Source organism: Oncorhynchus tshawytscha, linkage group LG06, assembly GCF_018296145.1.
Source record: "Oncorhynchus tshawytscha isolate Ot180627B linkage group LG06, Otsh_v2.0, whole genome shotgun sequence".
Taxonomy (NCBI): domain Eukaryota; kingdom Metazoa; phylum Chordata; class Actinopteri; order Salmoniformes; family Salmonidae; genus Oncorhynchus; species Oncorhynchus tshawytscha.
This window is the reverse complement of record NC_056434.1, coordinates 22,165,336-22,187,543: the sequence shown is the minus strand read 5'-3', so window position 1 is coordinate 22,187,543 and position 22,208 is coordinate 22,165,336. Positions and strand designations below refer to the sequence as shown.

At 42.5% G+C, this 22,208-nt stretch overlaps 1 protein-coding gene across 2 annotated transcripts in view; it reads left to right on the top strand.

Moving 5' to 3' along the window:
• Positions 1 to 22,208, top strand: part of LOC112252248 (synaptic vesicle glycoprotein 2B) — a 44,646-nt gene that overhangs the window by 1,831 nt on the left and 20,607 nt on the right. The window contains exons 1-2 of one of the 2 annotated variants that reach the window (XM_024423320.2): positions 3,826 to 3,992; positions 20,903 to 21,651. In XM_024423320.2, coding sequence (XP_024279088.2) covers positions 21,189 to 21,651 — 463 coding nt within the window. In that variant the 5' untranslated portion in view covers positions 3,826 to 3,992; positions 20,903 to 21,188. Of the gene's footprint in view, positions 1 to 3,825; positions 3,993 to 20,902; positions 21,652 to 22,208 lie in introns of those variants that run through there. The other variant, XM_024423321.2, reaches the window with a different exon arrangement.

Here is a 22,208-nt window from a genome sequence, read left to right as displayed (position 1 = left end):
ATCAGAGTAATGCTTTAACAAGATCATAGTGATATGGGCACCATTCAAAATATATATTTTAAGTGGTTTTGATATGGTATGGATAGGAGCGTTTCATGTTTATCCTAACATGTTCCAGCACGTTTATATCATACTAGGAGTATTTGACAAGCATAACATAATACAGTATTAGAAAGAGCTGTCATTGTACTTTATCAAAGATGACTTATTCATTACTTACATAATATAGTTATTGAAGGGAAATGACCACAGGTGGCCCTTGGTGTCCCTACTAACATACTGTGTAGCCAGCGCAGCGCTAGTGCAGTGGGTGTCGTCATTCATTCACCTGCCCTAGTGCCTTTCAGCTGTGTAAAGAGCAGGATAATAGACACTCCGCCCCCACACCTCGGCACCTGGCCTCTCTCATGGGCATGGTTGTCAGGCAGGTAGCGCTCTCTGTTCCCTTTTAGGGCTTTTAAGTATCTCCCTCTTTTCCCTGGGCTAGATCAAGGGGAGACAGACATTACAAGGCCTGATCATTATTTAAGTGGCGTCCAGAAGGGGTTATAAACCAGGAAAAATATATATAAAGTTAGGTAAGGTAATTGTGTATCTGGGATATCTACAGTTGGTCTGATTGGGGGGGTCATTGTTTATTTCTGGATAATAATTAGGAATGAACTTGTGTTATTTACTGGTAAATGCTCATTGGGTGTTAATTACCCTGTTTTGAGGGGTTGATGCCAAATGGACCTGTCTTGTCTGGTCACTGCCATCTGTTTGTAGATAATTATCTGTTGGGAGAGAGGTAAAGTGGTAGTACAGCTGACGGTAGTAAAACATACATTATCCCTGTTTAACGGCGCTTGATCCAGGAGAGATGATAGGCTCCGCAGAAGAATAGAGAGAGATGCTCATCTGGGTCCACGCTGATTTATGAGAGAGAAAGGGAGGGAGAGATGGAGTGAGGGAAAGGGAGAGTCAGAGGGAGGGGGGACTCACAGGATGCCCCACTGGATTGTAATGATGATTTGTGTCAGGGCCTGCAGAGTGGCAGGCAGCATAGTATGGGGGATAGACAGCTCAATGATTAATGTTGGGGCCCTGCTGCACCAATCTGTTCAGAGGGATTTGATGATGCTGGTGTGGGTTTAAATACCCGCCCCATTCCTCCAGGACCCACCCCCTACAGGCTGATATATATATTTGCTCTCTCTCTCTCTCTCTCTCTCTCTCTCTCTCTCTCTCTCTCTCTCTCTCTCTCTCTCTCTCTCTCTCTCTCTCTCTCTCTCTACCAGTTAACCAGTCACTGATACCATCTCTCAAGCAATGTAGCATTTTGTCTTCAGCATATAAACTAATTCTATGGCAGAATATTTTGAGGCGGCAAGCATAGTGATCCCTATGAGGTTTAAGGAAATGCAGCCACACTGATATAATCAAAGTGGTTATGCATACAAAGGATGATGGATGACCACTGGAGAAATATAAACCAGCCAGGAATTATGAATTGAACTCAACTCATTCAAACCACTGAGAATAATAAAACGTGATTTATACCCCTAGTGTGTACCCAGCATAATCCCTATATCTACCTCAGAGAGCCTCCTGCCTGAAAAGCAAACAGATACACGGGTCAGTTGGAATCAAAGCTTATCGATCCTGTGTTGACGACTACAACAACTGGACGTGTCGGTTTGCTCTCAGGGTGGAGAGTAAATTGCCCCGGATGGCGTAGTTATTTTAAGTCAGACCGGTAAGAATGAGGTTGGTGAATGAGGTTTGTGAATGGATAAAGGTTAAATATTTGTTTAAATAAATGTACTATACTGTAGTAAAGTAATTGTCAATAATGAAGACAGATTGTCTATTAAATATATTTAGTGGATGGTTCTTCCTCCTGACCGACTATCTGTTGGAAATAATACTCTTTCGAGCAGAATTATATGGCATGGGGATTAGGGATCTTTCCCCCTATGCTGTGTTGGCCATCTACTCTCCATAATGATGTCCTAGTAGGCAGCAGCAGGACAAACCAACTGGACCTCTCCAGGGGTGGGCCCTCCTGCCTGCCTGTATGCCTGGCTGCCTGGCTACAGGGAGGGGCTTAGAGGGAATCACCCACATCACAGCTGTGCAGTTAGGACAGAACTCCATTTTAGGACGATAGCGGAAGTCCCACTACACCATTTTAGAAGCATGTACAGTACATACATCATCGTAGACAGTTATTATTATTGTTATTATTATTATACAAGGGATGGGTGCGGAATGCTGATATTTGAATTATTGATGACCAATCTGAGGATAGTCTGAGGATAGGAAGTACCAAAAGTTTTATTCTCGTTCTGTGCTTTTCATGGCTTATCAGAGACAGAGAATGTAATTCTTTCTATTGGGTCATTCCTGCAAATGTTCAGTTGAATGTCACTGGTAATAGGAGAAATTAACTGGGTTTTAGACAGACTGGCTATTTCATCTCACAGATGCCATTTCCAGTCAAACTATTTTTATTGAACGTTATGTACATTATGTAGTTGGAATTTGTCAGACAACTTGACATCCTGAATGACCATCTTATGGACTCACCATATTATTAAGTGAAGACAACTTTCTGAATCTTAGAAGACAATTACAATTATTCAGTACAGTATAGGTCTTCTGGCAGAGTAAACAGCAGCCACAGCATCTGTCTGTGAAAGTCAAGGACCAGGCCAAGCCTTTTAATGAGCACAGTGGGTGCTGCTCCATATGAACTGCCCTTGGTGCTTTACACCCCCCCCCACACACACACACACACTCATCCACAGTCAGGCAGACAGAAAGGTGAGAATAGAGGGCCTGCTGATCTGGATCAGGTAAACAGCTCTGGACAGAAATCTGTGGGCCAGTGTGGCTGTTAATCTAATCCTGACAGCGAGCTTTTATTCCAGTATAATAGCTGGTTATTTATCACTGTACAATTCTACCCAAGGAACTCTCATCAATTAAGATGAACGAGAAATATGACAGGGTAGCTTCAATTCCCTGCCACGCTAAAATATGTTTTTTTTAAGCACTATTGTAAAACATTCAAGGTGTGGAAGCCTACAGTTGTATTTGACAGTATGCTGCCAGCCGCATCTTCCTGTGTGTAACATCACTCCATCTTAGAGAGGAGCCAGAGCAGCATACTGTAGACGGCCTGCAGTAATTCACCTGTCCTGTGTGACACTGCTGAACTCCTTCTCCTGAAAACCCATCTGAAAGTGTCACAAGACAAACAGCAGCTCTGAGCTGAGCTGCCTCTCCTCCCACTGTCTATTGTAGGAGTACAGCAAGATCATCCATTTCCACTTTAACCTGAGCCAACACGAGGCAGCAGATAACCTAGCTGTTAGGAGCATTGGGCCAGTAACCGAAAGGTTGCTGGTTCGTATACCTGGGGGGAAAATGAACACGGCAGTTAACCCCCCAACAACACCGGCTCCCCAGGTGCCGATGACATGGACATTGAATAAGGCAGGCCCCCCGCACCTCTTTGATTCAGAAGAGCTGCGTTAAGTGCGGAAGACACATTTTGGTTGAATGCAGTCAGTTGTGCAACTGACTAGGTATCACCAGCCACCCATCTGCCAGCCTCAATCCCTCCTCCACATCTCTGCTCTCCTCTCATTTTCACTCTCCCTCCATCACACACACACGCACACACACACAATTCAGCGCAGTAGTGTGTCTCTCCTTCCTGCCGGGGAAGAGGTGTGAGCTTGTTGTTGCAGAGAGGTTGGGTGGACTCTACCATTGTGAGTGTGATGGGGTGGGCGTGATCAGGGATAGGGAGCTCCTCCTTTGATGAGTGGGGTGGATAGCAGGCGCAGACCCTAATCTGTTCCTGAGTTGTACACTGAAGCTAGAGGAGGGTATCCTCTGTTACTTTACTACCATAGGCCCCAGTCCTGGATTTGAACCTCTTTTAAGGGTTGTTTTGGTCTTTATCTAAAGGAGGAATTACTGTTTTGATGCCAACACTGGTAAGATGACGCATTGTTGTTTGTTTGTTGATGTTTTTTCATTTCAAATGCATTATTTTCTCTTGATTTTAGATCAGATTCTGATAGACTATTTGCTGGTGTTTTTATCCTAGAAAAAAGGCTGGAGGCAAAGGCTGAGGATGCGATCTCAAAAAGCCCTGCACTTTTCAGCACTTTTTTCACATCTTAAAACAGAAATCATTCCAGGGTAGTTTTGGGAAAACCTTACAGATAAGCAAATGCAGTAAACACTGTCTTCAAATAAATGAGGAGGACACTAAGGAAGGAACTCCAATTTCAGCAAGATAGATTACGGGTGATATTGCACAATCAATAGATATATTTCAGATACACTTTTCCCTGAAATGTTTTGAGTCATTATTGGAGCATTGCCAATGAAAATGTATTTGATACTTACATTTTTGTATTATTCATTTATTTAACCAGGAAAACCACTGTTAGGGTAAGAAATCATGACCAGAACAGCAAGGATGTGAAAACAAATGCAAAAAAAAAGTTTAAATCATATAAAATTTGATTTCGCATGCTTCGTAAACAACAGGTGTAGACTAACAGTGAAATGCATATTTTGACATTTTATGTTTGTTTCCAATATACTGTAATATCGTGAAGATACTCATGAAAGCGATTGCCACAGATTCCAGCGCTATTCATTTCTACTGTAGTGTGCAGTAAAAGTTGCTACGGATGAGAGAATGTTGTTTAAATCAAAGAATGTACCAAGAGTTTGTTGCTGTGCTATACAATTTTTATTTGGATCCTCTGTTGAAGAAGCAGCAGCTATTCTTCCAGGGGTCCACACAAAACATAGAATATGACAAAATACAGAACACTAATGGACAGGAACAGCATAGTACACAGATCACAGAATTGATGTGATGCTGCAGCTAAATTAGTGTAGGTTCTATTGCTCTACTTAGCTGGGCTTTACTGAGGGAGTGTGTGTGTGAGGGGACAGGCTGCTTCCTGCAGTGGAAAGGAACACATGCATTATTTATCAATAATAATCTTGCCTATGCAAGGCAGAAGCAAAGCACGGCGGTGCATTACTGTCTTTAGATCACATAACCAGAGCTGGCCTGTTAGCACGTTATTCTCCTCCTAAGAAGACAACAGCCAGAACAAGCCCACTTACACTCTCTCTTATCCTGCTGTCACATGCAAAGTGTGGACAGATGGGAGGGTGGAATGGGACTCCCATAAGCACCCTCCATACCAGGACACAGAGGCCAGTGGGCCCAGAGAGGTCCCTGGGTATTTCAGTCACATTTTATGTGTATTCCACATTCATCTTAACCACGATCAGCAAGAAATATCGTATGTGTGTAAGAGCTAAATCAAATGCTCCAGAGCAAAACATCCAACATTTAGAAGTTGACAGGATATCTTAGATGATTAGACCTCTGAGATGGCTGGTGTGCTTTGAGATAGGGCTGATATGGTGTGCACCAATAAAGTGTTGCAGGTAAATGTGTGTTTAATCAAAAAAGGCAGGTTGAGGGGAGACTCGATATTAAACAACGGGACGAAACATCAATGCTTTGCTGCAACAGGTTCTGTAGCTAACTTAGATGCCCAAGGGAAAATAACACAATCGACGGTCTACTTTCATCTTGACAATCTGACAGTTTGTCCCTGTTGAAAGGTCGAGAGAATGTTGTTTTCAATCCTGTACGTCTGATGATCAATACAGGGACAATATGTAGCTTCTAAAAAGTGAAAACACCAGGACTAAAACCAGGTAGCAATACTTCATGCATGAAGTAAAACCCCAAAACAAATTTAACTAAATAGATTCATTCAAAATATTTAAAGGTAATTTAATTTGATGTTCAATCTATTTGGAGAAATGCTGATTGTCATAAAACAAATACATTAATCAAATGTCAAATACTTACTCAATGCTCTTTGAATGTACCGGGGACATTATGTGGTCAGTTCAATTTACTGTGGGTTGAGAGCCAGGACCAGTGGTTTGTTTTTATAGTGGGCCCTCCACTATCGAGTGAGGAAATTGACAGACCGGCCTTTTCTCAATTAGATTTGCTCAACTCCTGCATCCTCACTCCTGCATCCTCACTCCTCCAACCTCTCTCGCCTCCTTTTAAAAAAGGTCAAAGGTAATCGAGGAGAGGTGGCGAGGAATATGAATGGAGATGAAAATGCTCTTGTTTGAAATAAGCTCCTTTTCCACTCGCTCGTCATCAGGCAAATGATGTTTACAAGAGTGGATATCAAAAGAACCTTGTAAAGTGATAAAAACTAAATACGTCAGTTGTAATTCAAATGTTTAGTACCACATCGTTTGCATGCTTTTCTCCTGCGACAATACAACAGCTGATTCAAAGGGTGTTTGGCAGATATCAAAACTCTTCCGCGTTAAGGTACACTTGTGCTTCTACGCCAAAAGGAGGCTATAGAGGGGAGGACCGTTTGCCTGTTAACAAATTGGCACTCATTGACCACTCTGCCACTTATCGGTTTCTGGGTCACAGAGAGAGGAAGGAAGATGGACTTTTGCCCAAATGAGAAAAAGCCATAGAATATGCTAATGCTTGTACACATACAAAATAATTGCCTGCAATCTACGCAGATGATTGCATTTGTGGCAAGAAAATATTAATTTTAAATAAAAAGGACAACTTTAGTAATGTTACATTCATGATACTATACATTAGAAGCTCTATCCAGTGAATCATCAAGACTCTTCAAACATGGTTGAAAGTATTCCTTCTAATGCTAACTGCTTAAGAGTCTATTGATGCTATTTAGCTGTACAGCTGAGGGCTTTGGGGGCCGAAAATAATGTGGTACAGACTGTCCCTGAATATGAATCTTTAATATGCTGCACTTTAAAGCATCTCTCTCTCTTTCTCTCCCCCATTCACTCTCTTTCCCTTGTTCTCTCTTCCTTGTCATGACCCTCCTTCTCTCCGTGGCCTCTTTGAACACCTTCATGTGTGTTTTGAAGCTTTCTTCTTTTATTTTATCTGCTGACGCCATTCATTATGTTGAACTATACCGCTACAGTCCGTCCCTGGACATGACATAATTACAACAAAATGGTCTTCCAGAACAATACCAGTAATGAAAATAGCATAGCAATGTCCTTCCTGAGACCCATCTCAGAGAAAGCGTCTCTCTCTGGCTCTAGGATGGACGGTTGTAGGAGGCAGTAAATAGAATGTGCAGTCAGACGCCAGTGGGTTCTTTAATATTTAACCATGAGTTACAGCAGCATAGAGCCACTTCTCCTAACGACACAGAAGATCCTCCACTTCATCTTAAACCCACGGCTCGGCTATCATCGCTGAATCTCTTCCAGTGGACCCTTTGTTCTCCCCTCAGGTCACAAAGGCTGTTCAGACCCATGCCATCATATTTCATTTAACACATGTCAAGCAGCTTAGGGCTTCCCAACTGATTCCCTGACTTTGTCATTGTGACCATTCCTTTTGAAGTGAGTGATAGCTGCCCAGGGATATTGGTCATAGGAGACATGTCCTCTGTGTGCCTGAACATTGGACCCTGTTGGTGCACACAGTGAGTAGTCTCTCCCCTCAGCCACTGTAGTGAGAATACACAGTGACAGTAATTGGGAGCTCGTCAATAACATCATGATGAGTTCTAGTCCGAGGTTATTATCTCAGTTCTGTCTTTGGTGATCAGTAAAGCTACAATAGATGGTATGGCTACCTCATGATGACACACTGCCAGCAAAGGAGGTACCATCGGCGATATTATGTCATTAGCAATCTTCAATTGCTACCTGGGCATGACGATCATTGATGACCAATGGTTTACTCCTAACAATATATCCAATCTCCTGTGCTGAATCATTGGTCACACAGCAATGTCATTAGGACACTGCTGAATGTTGTTGAATGACACTGATGAGACTGGCCGGAAATGAACAGTGGGTTCAATTAACAAGAGGGTATGAGAATGATCCAGTAAATTCCATTTTATCCGTAGAACGGGCCCCATAGCAATCTGGAATATCTCTGTCCATTGGTAGTGTTCTTAAAGAACTGAGGGCCAGAAAGTGAATCAATAACAAATTATTGAAACTAATGTGTGCTCTGTTCTATGTGCCTTGAAGCATAACGGTACACACTGGAGGGCCGAGTAATAGACATCAGCCTCCCCCTCTCCGTTTAATGGACCTCTCACTTTTATTTCTCACTTTTTATTTGCGGGTAGACGACAGCATGAGACCAGCACACTGCCACCCCTCAGCCTGGCCCCTGACTGGCACAACAGGCCTTATAACATATATTTTATTCCCCCACCCAGGGATGGCTTGGTTTATATCTCTGATATTTACCATACACCCAAAATTGGGATGTATCAGAACATATCTATCTTATTTGTATGTGAGATGTTGATGAAATACATCGCAATGGAGAGGTAGTGATAGTGGTGAAGATAAAAAATAATACTGCCAGAGCAGAACCATGAAATTAGCCTACGTGTGAGCATTTTCATTTGCTGAGACTACAATGTCTTGCTCAGTTTCTTGAGCAGATGTAAAATGATTAGGTTTTGGCTTCAGTTCTGTTTTGGACTAAACTATGAGTCATTGCCTTTATGCGCAAAAAGCTCCAGCAAACTTTAATGACGTAACAACACCAAACACTAGGTACAGTATTCTTCCCTTTATAACAAGATTCACTCAAGCATCAGATCTGAATCTGATACACCAGATGCTTAAAACAAACCTCTTTTGTTTTAGCACTAATTAAGATAGAAATACAGACATATGAGGAGATATACAAATATAAGCAATGGAATCCTCACATCACATCAATTAGTGGAAAGAGGGGATGAGATGGGATGACAGGACAGCACATTTTTTTCTTTGACCCCTTTTTCATGATATCCAGATGGTAGTTACAGTCTTGTCCCATCACTGCAACTCCCGTACGGACTCAGGAGAGGCGAAGGTCTTTCCTTCGAAAGACAACCCCGCCAAGCCGCACTGCTTCTTGACACACTGCTCGCTTAACCCAGAAGCCAGCTTCGGAGGAAACACTGTACAGCTGGTGACATAAGTCAGCATGCATGCGCCCGGCCGCCACATGGCATTGCTAGAGCGAAATGGGACAAGGACATCCCAGCCGGCCAAACCCTCCCCTAACCCGGACGACGTTGGGCCAATTTTGCGCCGCCTCATGGGTCTCCCGGTTGCAGCAGGCTACGACACTGCCCAGGCTCGAACCCAGATCTGTAGTGATGCGGCTAGTACTGCAATGCAGTGCCTTAGACCACTGCGCTACTCAGGAGGCCAGTTACACTGATGTCAAGAGAACTCTTTTAAATGAACACGTATGCAAAAGAACAAGGCAGCATCATTAGCTATGTTTCCATTAACTTGTTCAGTGATTTTTCTGTCAACATTTAGAAAGTTTGCATAGAAAATAGATGCAACAATTACCTGCTAGGGTGCGTTTCCATGGAACTTTGAAAACACCTTGACGTAATGACGTCACAACTAAAAACTATATATCTCAAAAACCTACAGTGTTGAATGAAAATATTGTGGTTGAAGGGTTTCTATTACCCATTTAGGCAAATTAAGCATTAATATATTGGTGACAGCTTGTATGCTCTCCCACCTATCTGTTTCATGTCTCAGGTAGCCCGTGAAAGCCAACATGGATAGAATGCAATAATTGACTAATATTTGCATATTGTAATAATTCTCATGTGCCAACGTATCGCCTCGGTTGATGACATGGTGAAACGTGCACTCCTGTAGATCTGAAGTAATTAGATGGTGAAACGTGCACTCCTGTAGATCTGAAGTAATTAGATGGTGAAACGTGCACTCCTGTAGATCTGAAGTAATTAGATGGTGAAACGTGCACTCCTGTAGATCTGAAGTAATTAGATGGTGAAACGTGCACTCCTGTAGATCTGAAGTAATTAGATGGTGAAACGTGCACTCCTGTAGATCTGAAGTAATTAGATGGTGAAACTTGCCAACCAACCAGAAAAGTAAGATGAAGAATTTCAGGTATTCTTGAAAGTAAGGACAATCCATTTCCTTCAAAGAAACATCATTTTTATAGTTGAAAATTGATTTTGCAAGATGTAGGCATTTACAATTAATTTTGGGGTGGAGCTTTATAGTTATGCGGTGACATCACGTGCCCCGTAGTCTACCTTTATTATTATTTGCCAATCACAATTTATTCGAAAAAAAGTTTCCACCATCATTTGTCTTAATAAAGAAAGTTCTTCTACAGATTTTTCTACAGAAGAAAAATCCACCCACGTCGAACAGATAGAAATGTGGTCGATCTTTAGAAAATGTATCCTATATCTGCTGTTTCATTACACGTCGCAATGATTTTTTTTGCGACATTGCGTTTGTCGAATAAACCTGGGTCAATGGAAACCTGCCTAGTAACAGTTTAGCGAGATGTTTTAAATCAACTTCCGAAGCATTCTATAAAGTACTGTATTTTTCCAACCAAACAAACCTCATAGTCCTATAGTGTCCTCTATATTATTCTAATGGCCTTGGGGATATACATTGATACATGATAGAGAAAGGCATAGATGGAGTCAAAGCCAGGTGGAGTCAAAGCCAAATAGATGGAGTCAAAGCCAGGTGGAGTCAAAGCCAAATAGATGGAGTCAAAGCCAGGTGGAGTCAAAGCCAAATAGATGGAGTCAAAGCCAGGTGGAGTCAAAGCCAGGTGGAGTCAAAGCCAAATAGATGGAGTCAAAGCCAGGTAGACAGACTCAAGGCCAAATAGATGGAGTCGAAACCAGATAGACGGAGTCACAGACGCCATAGATAGATTTGTATGAGTCTGGATAGAGTACCTACGCAAATGAAAGGCACAAGCTAATGTTATGTAACTCCCAGCTGGGTATGGCGTCAGCAAAGAGAGAACCACGGCAGGATGGGCAAGGCGGGGCAGTAACCTGAAACACTCTGGATCATGGGAGAAGTGTTGTCCTCTGACTAGAGAGAGAGAGAGAGAGAGAGCGCGAGAGCGAGGATGGTCACATGAGACAGAGTTTATTTTGTTTGTTTTCAGACCGGGACAATGAAAACTGGTGAAAATTGACAACCTGGTTTGAGATGAGTTACGAATGGCCTCCTATGCCACTTTTCAGAGTAAATTTCACATTTCCCAGACTACAACAACTAATGTCGAGATTAGATCCAGTCAAGGAATGGAGATGTCAACGTGCTCTAATAAAACCAGCCTACTCGTGTGTAGAAAGACACCAATGAAAGGGAGAGATAGTTTTTTCATTCAGCCAGACATTAATTTCCTTCTCATACGCAGCAATAAAAGCCGGGTCTCCTCCTGCCATCCTTCACTCCTGACTTTATCAGTTCAGTGTTGACATCGAAGCATGGAGTGCTGCATCTTTTATGTTTGGCCCTGTTTTTCTGCTGCTGGAACAATAATCTAAAGCTTTCGGAGCAGCGCTGGACATAATTACATTTCTGTAGTCTTCAGCAAGATTCAATTGCGGTGCAGCCGATCTCAATGTCTGATTTCTCTCTGTCCCTTTCACAGATCCGGGGGGGGGGGTCAGTCCAGTCACTGAGAATAAGTGGGCTGGCTGAGGTTTAATCTCAATGCGGGGGATTACAGATTGTGCTCTGTGTTAGTTCCAGCCAACGACCAGTCTCATTGGTCAACATGTATATTCCTTCCAGCCATGCCAATAATCACCGTGACACACACCCTATAAATACTTCTTACTTTGTTAAATATGGAGATTTTGGGTATGTGTTGCATGCCTGCCAATTAGTGAAAGTTGTTACACATACAAACTGAGAATTATATCTATACCTGTTCAGATATCATCAATATGTCATGTATGACATTTGGCTTCCCATGGTTCATGTTGGCTGACTAACCTTTTCCTCAAACATTGATGTGGCCTGATTAGTCAGGGGGCAGACACAGAGGTTGTTAGAGAAGGTTGCTACTGTATTATTAAGGTTGCCACAATCATGTGTGCAGACCTGATGCAGCACCCAAGTGCTCTCTGCTGTGCTGTGGCTGTAGCTCCACACTGGTTCTCATGTGCCTTTCTACTTGATTATCTGCATTACGCCCGTTTCTGGTCCTTCGATCCCTGAGGCAGTAATGATGTACTACTGCCCAAGAAAAAACCTCATCATCACACTTATAGATGATTTGAACATGTTGCGATGAAATGGTCATATCGGTCCCATAATTTGAATGGGATTTGTGCCACACATGCTAAAACGTTGTGCCAGCCACTGCCAGGGAAACTAAACCAAAGCATGGATTGCTGTAATACCTTGTACATAGACAGCTTACAGGGTAAGGAGACCAATGTGTCACTTTGTAATTTGGGTGAACTTTCCCTTAAAGAACAACACCAGGAACATAAAATATAAAATCGAGGATCGGGTCACCCCTGTCCATGTAATCCTATTCATGGTGTCATCTAAAAGGAAAAACTGATCCTGGATCACATTCCTACTCAGACACTTGATAGATATGCTGCTCCTTACATTTAAAAAAATATATATATATTTTTATTTCACCTTTATTTAACCAGGTAGGCTAGTTGAGAACAAGTTCTCATTTGCAACTGCGACCTGGCCAAGATAAAGCATAGCAGTGTGAACAGACAACACAGAGTTACACGTGGAGTAAACAATTAACAAGTCAATAACACAGTAGAAAAAAGGGGAGTCTATATACATTGTGTGCAAAAGGCATGAGGAGGTATAATTTTTTGCAGATTAACACTGGAGTGATAAATGATCAGATGGTCATGTACAGGTAGAGATATTGGTGTGCAAAAGAGCAGAAAAGTAAATCAATAAAAACAGTATGGGGATGAGGTAGGCAAAAATGGGTGGGCTATTTACCGATAGACTATGTACAGCTGCAGCGATCGGTTAGCTGCTCAGATAGCAGATGTTTGAAGTTGGTGAGGGAGATAAAAGTCTCCAACTTCAGCGATTTTTGCAATTCGTTCCAGTCACAGGCAGCAGAGAACTGGAACGAAAGGCGGCCAAATGAGGTGTTGGCTTTAGGGATGATCAGTGAGATACACCTGCTGGAGCGCGTGCTACGGATGGGTGTTGCCATCGTGACCAGTGAACTGAAATAAGGCAGAGCTTTACCTTGCATGGACTTGTAGATGACCTGGAGCCAGTTGGTCTGGCGACGAATATGTAGCGAGGGCCAGCCGACTCGAGCATACAAGTCGCAGTGGTGGGTGGTATAAGGTGCTTTAGTGACAAAACGGATGGCACTGTGATAAACTGCATCCAGTTTGCTGAGTAGAGTGTTGGAAGCAATTTTGTAGATGACATCGCCAAAAGTCAGGAGAAACCATAGAATCCTGACCATGGAAACAGAGACCATTTGTATGTACCAGGTTGACACAGATTCATGACTGCAAACCGCCTGCAGTTTCCCTCAGATGTAGCCAACGTAGGCAGCAGGTACCAAGGGAGTGACTGTCCGTAGCCTAGATAGGGAGTTTTGGTTGCTCTCTGGGGTTTTAGGCTCGGTTTCTGGATAAGCACGTTGTGATAACTGCTGATGTAAAAAGGGCTTTATAAATACTTTTGATTGCAATAGATTTGTTATATGTTTGGAGGAGTCATCCCCTTAGACACGCAGAGAAAGGTCAAACCTCATGGATGAAAATGTATATGATGCAGGCTGAAATCATCACATCATCTCATAACGTGATTTAATAATGAGAGGGCAGAACAAATAGTATATTATGAATACACCAGCATGTCAGAATCACTGCTCACCCACTGGACACGCCCTGGTTGAATCAACATTGTTTCCACGTCATTTCAAGGAAATTACATTGAATCAATGTGGAATAGACGTTGAATTGACGTCTATGCCCAGTGGGAAGGGCATAACCTGGTGAGTCAGCTATTATAGTATTATAGTGTTATAATGTTATAGACCCCAAACAAAATGTAGCTCTTGCCACAGAGTCTATTTATGCAATAAGGGTGTGGTATATGGCCAATATACCATGGCTAAGGGCTGTTCTTAGGCACGACGCAACACGGAGTAGCACGGCTGTCAGCCAATCAGCATTCAGGGCTTGAACCACCCAGTTTATAATGGTATAATTCTCTGGCATCTGGAGTGGAAGTTGTGACTCGTGCCTATCCTGTGCCAGAATGTCTCGCTCAGGATGTCTATACCTGGTGTAGTTGTGGTGGTGCTCAGTGTCAGGAAACAGAGACTGTCCTCTTTGGTGAGACTACACTGGGAGGGAGGCTGGCACAAACTCAGCTCGCAGACAATAAAATGGTGGTGCAAGGAAAGCATCACTGTACTGTGGTGGTAATCAGCTCCAGGTCGGTTCTAGTAAACTACCTACACACCACTGTCTGGTGTAGAAATACTGGATTTTACTTGATCTGTTTGTTTGTGTCAGATTCATCCAATGTTCATGTGTTAAATATTACATTTTTTTCTGAAGAGGAAAAAATATAGAATGAGTGTACAAAACATTAGGAACACCTTCTTAATTTTGAGTTGCACCTCCTTTTGCCCTCAGAACAGCCTCAATTCGTCAGGGCATAGATTCTACAAGGTGTCAAAACTATTCTACAGGGATGCTGGCCCATGTTGACTCCATTGCTTCCCACAGTTGTATCAAGTTGGCTGGATGTCCTTTGGGTAGTGGACCATTTTTGATACACACAGAAACTGTTGAGTGTGAAAAACCCAACAGCGTTGCAGTTCTTGACACACTCAAACCGGTACGCCTGACACCTACAACCACTGAAACATTTTGTCTTGTCCATTCACCCTCTGAATGGCACACATGCACAATCCATGTCTCAATTGTCTCAAGGCTTAACAAGTCACATCAATAAGGATCATAGCTTTCACCTGGTCAGTCTGTCATTGAAAGTGTTCCAAATGTTTTGTACACGCAGTGTATGAGCAGTCTGTATGTAGCCTAGGGAGTGTCTGCCTCAATCACTTAAATTCATCAGAAGAAACAATATCAATACATAAACCTCATATTCTCTCTGGCACTCTGCCTCTGGAAAATTTAGATGAGCATAAACAAAAATATACATGTAGATGGATATTCCAATATGATTTAAGGGAGCTCCTTATTTCCCTTTCCATTGTCTATAAAATACACAAGCACCTTTCTTGTTTTGTTGTCATTACTGAAGCAGAAAGAGACAGCCAATACCACAATACACAGTAATCATCATCAAGTAATGGCCCTTCATTTACCAAGCTCACTTCAGACATCCACCATGATATCCTTCACCATAGAATGGCCTTTTCACTCAATTTCTGGAAGGAGGCTTAGTGTGCATGAAATGGTGTCAGTGTAAAGAAATTGTTGTTTCTCATGTCATGCTCTACTCAAAATAATGTGCTTTAGATGTTTTCATAGCAAATGGTAGAGAGATCCGTTTGATATATATCCTTTAAACTAAATACCACAGCACTGGATGGGCTCAGCTGATTATCACATAACCTTTATTTGCAATTTATTACACGGTCTGAGTAACATCATGAAAGAGCACTTGATCGCACCACAAAATATGATTTCCCTACCAACACATTCAAAAGGCTATAGATTCTAAATCATCCACTCCATGCTGTCACTTCACACTGTGGATAAAGCCTACCTCTCCTGATACCTGCTGGTGATTTGGCAGGAAAAACTGCAAACTATCATATAAAACTGAAATATTTAGTGAACTATAAACGCAAATGTTCTTAGACACACTCTAGTAACCTCAGCTCTATAATAGCATAGAAGATTTTGTTATAGTGTCTATATGCCTCAAAGCAAACTCCATTCAGGGGTCAATTCCTGGGCAATTGAAAGCACATATTATATTGGACTGGCGCAAGTAACACAGTATAATATGCCACTCTGTGCTTTAATAATCACCTACTATTCTGCATTTTGTTGATATTTCTAATGTTGCTGCTTCCCACATAAAGTCAAATATTGTTCAAACATTGGTGAGAAGGAATCGCTGTTTGAAAAGCACATCTCTAGGCTACCTGCAAAGTGTTCTACCTTGCTCAAGGGTGATTCGATTCCCATAGACAGCCTCCTGTGTCAAGCTTCCTGTGTCACTTTATGACACTACTGTTATTGACAGTCTATTGCTTATTCAATGAGTTGTTCAAATCTTTGATTCCCTGCTGCTGGTTCCCTCCAGAGGTCTGTGCCCTCTCCTGGTGTTAGAGTGCCTTCCGTTCATCATGTCATCACAAGAGAACAGAATAATTCATTCAAACGTAATGTAGCTATGTAGTAAGATTCCTGCAAGCCTGAAATGTAAGCTGTCTTTACATGGTGCTCCCTGCATAATATAAATGAAATAGACTAAAACATATTATTTTAAACCACATTTAAACCAAAACAAGAAACTGCCGTTATCTACAGCATTGTTTCCCCCAACAGCACACATTGTTGTTGTAGCCCCAGACAAGCACACCTGATTCAACTTGTCAACTAATCATCAAGTCCTCAATGAGTTGAATCAGGTGTTTTGTCCACGGCTACAACAAAAATGTGTGCTGTTGAGGTTACTGGAGGACCGGAGTTGGGAAACGCTGACCTATAGTGCTGGACTCGTACACACCTCAAACTCAACCCTGGACATCGAAGCCAGTTCCATTAAATGTTTTCAGGGACTGATTTAGACCTGGGACACCAGGTGTGTGCAATTAATAATCAGGTAGAACAGCAGGCTCCAAACCTCATAGGGTAAGAGTTAAGTAACCCTGTCCTACACGGTTCTCACATGCCATACATTTGTGTTTGATCAAATGTTTTACTGGCCTGTCCTGCAGTCTTTATCCGACGGTGAATTCAACCATTTACACCTCATTGTATTGTACTCTGCTACTAGTACTTTTCGAACAGAGCATGGGTTAGCTACTGATCTTTTTCCCTCTCTCTGTCCAATACCTGTTCTGTCTCAGAAAGGAACCGCTCATCTCTCTGGGATCTCAGAATACAGGGTATCAGGTAGAGTTGGCAACCGTGCTGAAAGTGATTCCCTCCCTGTGCAAAGTCCATATGGACATCGTGACCTTGACTTGTCTTACTCAACAAACAAGGAAGTGGCACTAGAGTAGGTTCAGCAGTATAGAGGCAGGGCCAAGGCTTTCGGTATGCATTTTCACACTTTATGAAGAGAAATAGAAGAAGGAAAATATATATCCTACATCAGTGTTATTCAAATCCAGGTCTCAAGCTGCTGCTGGTTTTCTTTTCTACATCACAGATAATTGATAGCTATTCAGTTTTGTACTCCACAGTATATTCGATTGGTTAGAGAGCCCACTCACCTGGGGTCTGAAACAGTCCCTTATTAAGAGCCTAGATGGGCACGAGGAAAACCAGCAATGCTGCAGAACTTCAAGGCCCATATCCCATGTGCTTCATGGTCTTGCCACTGCAATATTAAACAAAATACACTACATGACCAAAAGTATGTGGAAAAAGCTCTCTAATTCATAGACAGAGGTTTGGATACAAGAGATCAAAATTATAGTTTTAACTATGCATTGACGCTATACAGTGTTTGTTTACATTTACATTGTTTACAAACCTTGGAGTAAACCAATCTTATTTTGGGTTCTGATGGGTACAACAGTTAAATTAACTCATGAGGCATTTAAGAATAAATGGGTATATATAATTAATTTATGAGTCCAAAAATGTATGTAGCAACTAAGGATTCCAGATTTAAACTAAACACAGATGGACAAACAATATCATTCCGACAGCTATGGAATTGGGAAGGGGGAACAGCTGCTGCAAAATGTATTATACATTGATTTTACTCAGACAACCCTTTTCAAACTAGTGGGAACAATGCCTTGGGGAGCTCTCGTCCCATGCATTACTAATGATACTATACCTCATGGCATAAGCAGTCTTCTTTTCCTGAACCCCTATTCTATTCATGCAGTATGATTGTATCATACAGGACAACCCTCCAATCTGTCACAGGTATTGCTTTGCGCCGTCTTTGCTCCCTGTTCTCATCCAATTTGCCATTAATTTCCTCTTTGTAGAGAGAAGGGCCTTGGTGCATGAGTGCTGTGTGATCTAGAGTGCTTGCATGGAGAGGTGAGATAATGTTGCTGTATTGCTGAAGGCAGCCAGGCTGGGTGGTGGGTGTGTGTGAAGGAGGATGGGAAGTGTTGATTAGATGTCAGAGAGGAAGACATGCACTATATATACAAAAGTGTGACCCCTTAAAATGAGTGGATTTGGCTATTTCAGCCACACCTGTTGCTGACAGGTGTATAAAATCGAGCATACAGCTATGCAATCTCCATAGACAAACCTTGGCAGTAGAATGGCCTTACTGAAGAGCTGTTATTGTGAAGTGGAAACGTCTAAGAGCAAAAACAGTTCAGGCATGAAGTGGTAGGCCACACAAGTTCACAGAATGGGACCGCCGAGTGCTGTAGCGCTTAAAAATTATCTGTCCTCGGTTGCAACACTCATTACCGAGTTCCAAACTGCCTCTGGAAGCAACGTCAGGACAAGAACTGTTCGTTGGTAGCTTCATAACATGGGTTTCCATGGCCGAGCAGATACACACAAGCCTAAGATCATAATGCACAATGCGAAGCGTCTGTTGGAGTGGTGTAAAGCTCGGCGCCATTGGACTCAGTTGACACGCATTCTCTGGAGTGCCGAATCATGCTTCACCATCTGGTTGTCCGACAGACGAATCTGGGTTTGGTGGGTGACAGGAGAACACTACCTGACCCAATGCATAGTGCCATCTGTAAAGTTTGGTGGAGAGGAATAATGGTCTGGGGCTGTTTGTCATGGCTCGGGCTAGTCCCCTTAGTTCCAGTGAATGGAAATATTAACACTACAGCATACAATAACATTCTAGATGATTCTGTGCTTCAAACTTTGAGGCAAAAGTTTGGGGAAGGCCCTTTCCTGTTTCAGCATAACAATGCCCCCATGCACAAAGCGAGGTCCATTCATAAATGGTTTGTCGAGATCGTTGTGGAAGAACTTGACTGGCCTGCACAGAGCCCTTACCTCTATCCCATCAAACACATTTGGGATGAATTGGAACGCCGACTGCGAGCCAGGCATAATCGCCCAACATCAGTGCCCGACTAATGCTCTTGTGGCTGACTGGAAGCAAGTCCCCGCAGCAATGTTCCAACATCTAGTGGAAAGCCTTCCCAGAAGAGTATAGGCTGTTATAGCAGCAAAGGGGGACCAACTCCATATTAATTCCCATGATTTTGGAATGAGATGTTTGACGAGCAGGTGTCCACATACATTTGGTCATGTAGTGTAGATCCAGGGAATCATCATCACACACGCACAAACACACACACGCAGTTCCTGGCTTGGCCTCCTGGGACTCCTTATCCGTTTAATGAATCCAAGAAGATGCCCATGTACCTTCCGGTGTCCCTCATTACACCATGATTAAAATGGAGAAACAAATGAATCATATTCTCATTTACTACCACTAAAAAATAGGCTATTAAATACTCAAAGGTTGGCTGTTATAGAATATTTAGTGGGGTAGATTCACAAAACTTCTAAAAGATTCAAAAAGTAGAGATAATTCTCAGTGAGTCACATTTGCCTCATTCCTACCAGATGAATGATTAGACTCTGATGCCCATGTGGTAACACTTCCTCGACAGCAGCCATTGTGTCATCTCAGTGTAGTGACATGGTGGGAACAAGTGATAGAGAGGAGGGGGAAGGTGGAGTGGAGGCATCCTATCCAGAGAGCCAGTTGAGACTAGTGACAGCCAGCCAGCATCGCCCAAAGCGAGACGAATCTCATTTGTAGCATTACCAGGCTCTTTGGTGTGTGAGAGGGCTGAAGAAAAGGCCTGCTTGTGACTGTGACAGTGTGGCTTCCCTCCCTCACTTCTCTCTGGCTATAGAGATTTAAAGAACACTGTTATGGGGTGGATTAGTGGGGGAGATTCGTTACGGTTCCGCTGATCTCAATATCAGAATGAATGTTCAGAGGTTTAACAAGAATCTAGATTCCAATCTGCACCATATGAAACTTTAGAATAATTTACAATTATATAACGGGTTGTTTGGATCCTGGATGCTGATTGGTTGATAGCAGGGAGAAATAGCACCACAATCCTCGCATTCTCCGGGTAATGCATGTTAACAGTTCCATTAGAATTATCAATGCGCATCCACTGTCCCACAACCCAGCCAGTTAATTTATTACAGAGAAATTGTGAAAGTGATATATATAATTACACAATTATAAGGCTCATCGGGTATGGGGTGCCTTATTATTGTTGTCATTGTTGTGTTTAAGTGTTATTACATTATTCATCTAGTCTATGACCTGAGGTAACTTATTGTTCGTAAATACATGTATAAGTAGCAATAGGAATTCTCTAAGGAACCTATTGAAATTGATCATGTTAAGGAAATATTTTATCATGCCAGTGAACAAATGAACCCCCTGAGGCATATTCATTCAATTTGAAACACTTAAGGTGTTTCAGTATTGAGTGCATTAGAACAGCAGAAATCGTCTCATTATAAGCCTTTTGTATGGTAACAATTTAGATTGAAAACTGAAGTGCAGGATAACTGTTTTATTTCTTCTGTTTTAAGAGAGAAGAGCAGGCAGATATCAGGGCTGTCGCTGAGACCCAATAGATAGATACAGTCGATAGGCCATATGCAGTAGATCCCAATAATATACAGTATGTCTGAGTTCTAGTGTCAGCTCCCAGTCAAATCTATTCAAAATGAAGAAACATTCCCATGTTTTCTGAGTAAATCAACAGAGTATTGATTTTGTTATCAATCATAAGAAATATGGATGGCATAACTGAATAAACTTCCTCTTTCAGGTTCAGCATGAGGCCTTGTGAAGAACTGAACAGTCAAAGGTAGTTATTCGAAAACAATCATTATTGTTCCAGTCCAGGTATTGTTCAAAAGATTACTTGAACAACACCCTCCTCAGATTAGCAGAACAGGAACAAGAAACAACTACAGCGTAGCACCTGGAATACCAGAACACATACGGAGCAGAACACTGGACCAAGGTGCCCAGAATTATGCCAATCTAGTCAGAATCACCTGAAGGATCTTACTGCAACAGTGCTGACTTGGCTGTAACGTCTCAGCGATAGCATGGCTGACCCTTACCAGAACAATGTGTACCACCAAGGAGGAGGTGACCCCTACGGCACCTACGGAGAGGGAGGAGACCAGGAGGGCTATGGTTACCAGGGTGAGTCCTACCCTCAGGAGGAGGATGCAGCCAGCGATGCCACGGAGGGCCATGATGACGAGGACCAGATGTACGAGGGGGAGTACCAGGGGATCCCCCACCCTGACGAGGTGAAGGCGGCCCAGAGGGCAGCGAGGGCCAAGGCCAGGCAGGATCAGGCAGGGGCCACGGAGCTGGAGGAGCTGGCTGAGCAGTATGAGGACATCATGGAGGACTGTGGGCATGGACGGTTCCAGTGGAGCCTGTTTATAGTGCTGGGCCTAGCCCTCATGGCTGACGGGGTGGAGTGCTTTGTGGTGGGGTTCGTGCTGCCCAGCGCGGAGAAGGACATGTGCTTATCCAATGGAGAGAAAGGCATGCTAGGTGAGTCATGGCTAAATGCCAACACTTGTTGGAAGACATACAACCCATATTATGTAACACTTGTCTTGTATAATGTCTTGGTCAATTCATTCTGGGAAAAAGGAATAAGAGGCTGAATTAAGAGTCTGAATTGTAATGGGAAAATAATAATGTTCTATCTTCAAAAAGTCCAAATGAAAGAATTTATCAGAGGACACAATTCAGTCCCTGCATGACATTCTGTGGATATCAGTGCAAACTGTGTAAAATCAAAGCTAAGTTGTGGATTGTCTTGGGGACGGTTCCAGCCAATAGCAGCCTTGCAGTCAATACTAGCCGGCAGGTACTTAAGTGCTCTGTAAATTAGAAAAGTTCTCAAATAAGCTAATGGCACAGTTGATTTCAAGATGAATCTGGATGCTTTTTATGCTCTACTTTACTTCAATATATTCTTGCTTAGTGAAGCAGGGGAAAATTGATTATCCGTTTCTCCACAGCAAATAACACGAGTTTGGCAACCGGAGCGATCTGCGGCATGCCACCAATCACACTGATTGAGACTATGCAGTATTTTGTAG